Consider the following 7,428-nt stretch of genomic DNA (forward strand, 5'->3'; position numbering starts at 1 on the left):
AAAAATATTTTTGCCTCTAAATTCATCAGGGAGAAAGGTCTATAATTTTCTTTCTCTATTTCATCTCTTCCTGATTTCAGTATCAGCACCACATTGGTGTCATAGAAAGTGTTAGGTAGAGTTCCATCTTCACCTATTTTTCAAAAGAGTTTATATAGAATTGGAACCAATTGTTCCTTAAATGTTTGATAGAATTCACTTGTGAATCCATCTGGCCCTGGAGATTTTTTCTTAGAGAATTTAATAATGACTTGTTGAATTTCTTTTTCTGAGATAGGATTATTTAGGTATTTAATTTCCTCTTTATTTAAACTGGGCAATTTATATTTTTCTAAATATTCATCTTGTTCACTTATATTATCAAATTAATTGGCATAGAGTTGGGCAAAATAATTCTCAATTATTACTTTAATATTCTCCTCATCGGTGGTGAATTCGCCTTTTTCATTTATGATCCTAGCAATTTGGTTTTTTTATTTCTTTTTTTTAATCAAATTGGCCAGAGCTTTATCATTTTTATTGGCTTATCCATAAAACCAGCACTTGGTTTTATTTATTAGTTCAATACTTTTCTTGTTTTTCATTTTATTAATTTCTCCTTTGCTTTTTAGAATTTCTAATTTGGTATTTAATTTGGGCTTTTTAATTTGTTAAGTCTCTAATTCTTTATTTGCATATTTAGTTCATTGATTTCCTCTTTCTCTAATTCATTCATGTAAGCATTAAAAGATGTAATATCTCCCTTGACAATCTGCTTGAGTGTATACCATAGGTTTTTATATGTTGTTTCATTATTGTCATTATCTGGGATAAAATAATTAATTCTTTCTATAATTTGTTGTTTGATCCACTCATTCTTGAAAATGAGGCTAATTATTTACCAATTTCTTTTATGCCTATATCTCCCTATTACAATATTGCATATAGTTTTTATTGCATTATTATCTGAGAAAGATTTATTCATAATTTCTCTGTTACTTCAATTGATCACTAATTTTTATGCTCTAGTATATGATCAATTTTTGTGTAAATGCCATGTACTGTAGAAAAAAATATATCTTTCTATGCTCATTCCTCGATATGTCTATCATATCTAGGTTTTCTAACAATCTATTTACTTCCTTAACTTCCTTCTTGTTTATTTTATGATTAGCATTATCTAAATCTAATGCCAAGAAGTTGAGGTATCCAACTAGCAGAGTTTTGCTTTCTATGTCTTCCTGTAACTCCTTCAACTTCACCTCTATGTATTTGACAGTTATATAATATTGAGTGCATATATATTTAGTATTGAAAATACTTTATTGTCTATGTTTCTTTTTAGCAGGATTTAATTTCCCTCCTTATCTTTTTTTAAGGACATGTATTTTTGCAGTTGCTTTGTCTGAGATAAAGATTGCTACCCATGCTATTTTCACTTTATTTGAAGCAAAATATATTTTGCTCTATCCTTTTACCTTTACTCTATGTGTAACTCTCTGTTTCAAATGAGTTTCTTGTAAGTAGCATATTGTAGGATTCTAGTTTTTAATCCACTCTGCTATTTGCTTCTGTTTTATGGGACAATTCATCCCATTCACATTCACATTCAAAGTTATAATCACTAACTCTTTATTGCCCTCCATGCTATCTTCCCTATGTTTGTATTATCCCCCTTTTTTTTCACTTTATCCCTATTCATACCACTACCTTCAGTGTGTTTGCCCTCCTATATTCAACCCCCACTTTTTTTCCCCTTTTTCCTTTTCCCCTTCTTCTTGCCCTTCCTTCTGTTTGCTTCCCTTTTCCCCTTGAATACTTTAAAGGTAAGATAAGTTAATTAATTTAACTGAATGTGTGTATTTTAACTTTAGGCCAAATCTGATGATAGTAAGATTCAGGTGGTTCTCACCTCCTACCTTCTTGCCCCGTACATTCTCCCTCTTAATGTATTGAGATTTCCGCCGTTTAGTCTGCTCCATTCTCCTGTCTCCTAACTGTCCCTCTTTTCAAGAAGGTATTGTTTTTAAATCAATCTATCTGAGTCACATAGAAGTCAGGAGTTTCTATGATGTCTGGCTAAGTATATTCTTTCTAATATAGTTGCAGTCCTCAAGAGTTATTAGAATTTTTCTCCCAGTTAGGAATATAGCCACTTTGGTCTTATTGGATAGCAGTTTAACAGACTAGTCAAGAGTGTCCATCACTTCTGGCTAAGTGTATTCTTTCTTTTATTTTTGGGGTTTTTTTTTTGCAAGGTAAATGAGGTTACGTGGCTTGCCCAAGGCCACACAGCTGGGTAATTATTAAGTGTCTGAGACCAGATTTGAACCCAGGTACTCCTGACTGCAAGGCTGGTGCTTTATCCACTACGCCACCTAGCCACCCTAAGTGTATTCTTTCTAATAGATTTATAATTCTCAAAAGTTATGAAATGTTTTCTCCCAGTTGGTGATATAGCCCATTTCATCTTATTAGATGACAGGTTTTTTTTCTTTACCATTTTTTTTACCTTTTCATATGTCTCTTGAGTCGCCTATTTGATTTCCAAATTTTCTATGATCTTTTCATCAGGAAATGTAGGAAGTCTCCAAGTTCATTAAATATCCATCTTTTACCTTGGAAGAGAAGGCTCAGTTTTCCCAGATAGTGGATTTTGGCTGCATTGTAAACTCCCTTGCTCTTTGGAATATCTCATTCCTAGCCCTTTGATTCCTTAATGTTGATGCAGTGAGGTCCTGTATAATCCTTACTGTGTCTCCTTGGTATTTAAATTTTTTTTCTGTCTCCTTGCAGAATTTTCTCTTTTTTCTTTTAGTTCTGGAATTTGGCCATAAGATTCCTTATGTTATCCTCTTAGGATCTCTTTCCAGAGGCTATTTGTGCATTCTTTCAATAAGTATTTTGCCCTCTGGTTCCATGATATCAAGGCAGTTATCCATCACTGAATCCTGTAATATTAAATCTAGGCTTTTTTGCTCTTCAATGTTTTCAGGGAGACCAATAATTCTTAGGTTATCTCTCCTTGGTCGATTCTCGAGTTCAGTGTTTTTTGCTGATGAGATACTTTACATATTTTTCTATTTTTCTGATCTTTTGGTTTTGTTTAACAGAAGTTTGTTGTCTCATGAAGTCATTAGTTTCCACAGATTCCATTCTTTTTTAGAATTTTCATTTACCTTTTGCAACTCCTTTTCCAATTGAACAATTCTATTTTTGAAGGAGTTTTCCTTCAAAACTGCACAGGTGCAGTTTTTAGAGAATCATTTTCTTTTTGCATTTCCCAATTTGAAGAACTGACAAAATTTTTTCATTTTGTATTGATCCAATTGTATTTTCCAAGGATTTGTTTTCTTGTTGTGGGATGTTAATTTTCTCTTGAGTTCTTTTCCCAATTTTTCAATTTATTTTTAAATTCCTTCCAGATTTCCTCAAGGAATTCTTTCTGGGCTGGAGACCAATACATATTCTCCTAAGAAGTTCTATATAACTCTCTGTTTTAGGATCTGTGCTTTCAAAGTAATTCTCAATGTGTGGACCTTTCTTCCTTTTCCTAGTATCTTGTGTTAGAGGAGGGACAGGCTCTCAGATGTTTGCTTTCGAATACCCTAGAGGTTTTGTTCATTTGTTTCAGTAAATCCAAGTAGACTAGCCAAATGGGGGCTCTAGTAGCTTTTTCTGGACTGTTGGAGGCCTTCTCTTTAGGACTAGAGGGAGTGATCAAACAATGCAACTAGAACAGTTGTGAGAAATCCTGGAAGGAGTGAGGAGCCAGTAGCAGCAGGGTCTGAATTGTCCTTGAACAATGGGGTGGGCCCTGGGGGAGGTAGTTAATCTCCCATTTGGTTTGATCTTTGCTGCATACACCTGAGCCTGAAGGGGTCCAGGGGCCATTAATTTTGTTCTGGCAAGAGGGCTCCACCCAAAGTATGGAGCTCATGCTCCTAGCATCAGGTCAATGTTCAACTGTATTTTGCAACTCTCTTTGTTGGAACTCATCCTCCATTCCAGCTGGGACTCACCAGAACTCCACTTCCCCAGCCAGAGGTTACATGGCTGAAATTGGTCCCCCCATTCACTAAAGCTTCATGGCTAAGGCCTATCTTCTGCCTTCACTCACTACCCCTGTCCTGACTGTCTGCTCTTTTCTCCCAATATACCTATGATCCCTTGAGACAGACCCTAAGGTATATATTCTTTTACTAACTTCATTTTCTGGGTTATGTCAATGGAATTTGTGTTAAGAGGTTTCTTTCATGTTATTTTGAGGGGAATTCCAGAAACCTTAGCACAGTGCCTTTCTTCTCTCTGCCATCTTGGCAGAAGGCCCAATTTCATCCTATATGAAGTTATAAAATAACAGTAAAGTTCTAAAATAACTTTATAGAGAATTTGTGCAGTTCTTTGCCTTTTAATATACCTGAAATATAATTAAAATATCTGAAACCTGATCTTGAGAAGTAAATTACTACATACTATTATGGAAGAATGATCAATACATTTTAGGAATGGAAAAATTCTGTCTGACTTTTGTGATCATATTCATATAATTGCTAGTTTTAAATCTTCAAGATATCACTTTTCTTTCATGTGAGATAGGGAAAATATTCTTGACTTAGAAGCATTAGAAATGTCTAACTACTTATATATACAAGTATACATATATGTATACATACATACATGTACATATGTATATATATATATATATATATATATATATATATATATTACTGAAGGACTAGAAAGAATTCTATTAAAACATAGATAAAGGATGACAGATTTTTGGAAAGATCCTATTCCTTTCCTTAGTGGTTTTGGTCCAATGATCAATTACCAAAATTGTTCTTAAATCAATTTTTGCTCCCTGATGTAATTTAAGACTATTCTTACTACTCTTTGATTTGGGGGGAAAATTTTAAAAAATGATTCTTTATTAAAAGTATTGATTTGCTAGAAGATAATAAAGTTCAGAAGTTCTCCCCACAAGATGTCAGACCAGGGCATTAGAATGTGAACATTTTGTTTATAATATTGTACCTTAACCAGATAAAACAAAAGCTTCCTCTTATGGCTGATCATTATCATATCATAGAATGAGCACTTCACCAAGAAAAATTAGGAAAAGTGGAATACTAATCAACCTGAGTCAAAATGTTATGAAAAAATTCTTTAGGGTAATATTAAATTTGATTATCTAGATCTCATTTACAATTACTTCAGAGTGAATTTTTATTAAATTATATTTTCAAGACTCATTTCTGATATGTAAATTGCTTAGAGGTAATGTAAATTTTTGTAACTTAAGGGACCAGGGCCACATATACAGCCTGTTTAGCTATGATGAGAGTAGAGGATACTGAAAGACAAGAATGGTCCCACATGGGAAGGCATGAAAATAAGAATACATGAATAGATCACTAAGTAAATTTGATGCTTAAATTGAATTTTATCTACATGTTGAGTTCTGAGAATTTAGGATTTTAAATCAAATCCCAAGTCTAATACTTTATCCACTGTATCACCTAGCTACTTATCTAATGACTTAAGTACTAAACACTTTACATTGGGACATATCTCTTGGCATAACCCATAGATTCTTTTTCTTATCCTGCTGCTGATCAATTACAGATACAACAGTACTTTCTACCACTCTTCAGTCGTCCAACTCTTCTATGTTCTGTGAATGAATTTTGCTTCTGGCTGGACAAGTTCATAACATTTCCAATCATTGCTATCCTTCCCACCCCAGACTCAAATAAAGGAAATATTCCACAGAAACATACTTGGTCTCCCCTCATGATTGTGATAAGAGTATGAGGGACATTGAGGGTGTTGTGAAATGTCACATGAAAATGATAATGATATCCCTAAAAATGTGTGTGTATGTGTGTGTTTGTGTGTGTTTGTGTGTGTTTGTGTTTTATACATCTTTGGATCAGGGTAGAGGAGAATGAATTCATTAAGAGGATATCTCATTCAACAAATAATTTTACTCAAATTTTGGTCTGTGGTGAAATATACTTGAATGAGTTCATCAAAAATTTAATTTTGCAATTTCAAAACACTTTAAATTTGCCCATTTTAATTGAGATTTTTTTCTTATCTTTAGGGAGAAAAATGATCCATTATAGGTTGGATGTTATGGACATACATTGATCAAAAAAAAAATGGTAATCAAACCCTCACTGCCTACCAACATGACAACAATTAATCAGTCATCAGTTGATGAGTTTACCTTACAAAGCTTCTCTGAAAATCATCAGGTTCAGATTTTAATCTTCAGCCTCTTTTTAGGAATTTTCATAGTGGCATTCACAGGTAATTCAACCATTATCATTGTGATTATTTTAAACCCAGACCTCCATACTCCCATGTACTTTTTCCTTATCAATTTGGCCCTATTGGATATTCTCTCCTCCTCCACCGTTGTTCCAAAGTTACTACAGAACCTAATGACCAAGAACACCATTTCCTATGGTGGTTGCATAGCTCAGATGTATTTTCTAACTTGGTGTTTGGGTGCTGAGTTATTGCTTTTTACAACCATGGCCTATGATCGATATGCCGCCATCTGCCAGCCTCTCCACTACAACACGTTGATGAACAAGGAAGCTTGCTGCCTCTTAGCAGCTGTAGTTTGGACTTTCAGTGGAACCAGTACAATGATAAACATGATCATGACTGTTCATTTGTCCTTCTGTGGACCCAATGTCATTGATCATTTCTTTTGTGAAATTCCTTCATTATTACCACTCTCCTGCTCATCCACCTATGTTAACAATATAATGGTAGTTGTGGCTGCTATATTCTTTGCTGCTATCAATTTCCTGCTTATTCTGGTGTCCTATGGTTTCATCATCTCCAGCATCTTGAAGATTAGAACCAAGGAAGGGAAGAAGAGAGCGTTTTCCACTTGTTCCTCCCACCTTATTGTGGTCACTATGTATTATTGCACAATAATTTACATCTACTTTCTACCTGGTTTTAGTCAGTCTCTGAATGAAGGCAAAGTAGCTTCAGTGTTTTATGCCATTGTGAGCCCAGCTTTGAACCCTATGATCTACTCCCTGAGAAACAAGGATGTGAAAATAGCACTCGAGAAATTATGCTCATTTCTTTTCAAATAATGGACCATTTGACAAACTGATAAAGCTTATAAAATAGTTTTATGACTGTCTTTAAAAAAAAATAGACATAATCACAGCTTGGAAAACTTAAAACATGATTTCTCCTAGTAGACAATTCTCCTGATATGTTCTTGGGTGAATCACCTAACTCTGGTTACATTTCATTTCTGAATTTATTAATTAATTTAAAGTCAGAATATCTCCAGAGACTAGCACAAATTCCATACTATGACAGATCAAAGGTTTAAGGAGAAGAAAATTTTATCATCACATCATATTCTAAGCGATAAATCCTTTGAACTGATTGTTGCTTATCTCTCTG

General features: G+C 34.0%; 1 protein-coding gene across 1 annotated transcript; it reads left to right on the forward strand.

The window, feature by feature from the left end:
* Nucleotides 1-6,176: 6,176 nt before the first annotated feature.
* LOC141523068 (olfactory receptor 13A1-like) lies at nucleotides 6,177-7,106 on the forward strand. Its single transcript, XM_074236351.1, has one exon. The coding sequence runs from the start codon at nucleotides 6,177-6,179 to the stop codon at nucleotides 7,104-7,106; it is 930 nt and encodes a 309-aa protein (XP_074092452.1).
* The last annotated feature ends 322 nt before the right edge of the window (nucleotides 7,107-7,428 follow it).

Source organism: Macrotis lagotis, chromosome 4 (genome assembly GCF_037893015.1).
Source record: "Macrotis lagotis isolate mMagLag1 chromosome 4, bilby.v1.9.chrom.fasta, whole genome shotgun sequence".
NCBI classification, from domain to species: domain Eukaryota; kingdom Metazoa; phylum Chordata; class Mammalia; order Peramelemorphia; family Peramelidae; genus Macrotis; species Macrotis lagotis.

Bases quoted from the DNA above. Each gene is read 5' to 3' on its own strand.
- LOC141523068 (XM_074236351.1), top strand. From the start codon at position 6,177: ATGACAACAATTAATCAGTCATCAGTTGATGAGTTTACCTTACAAAGC.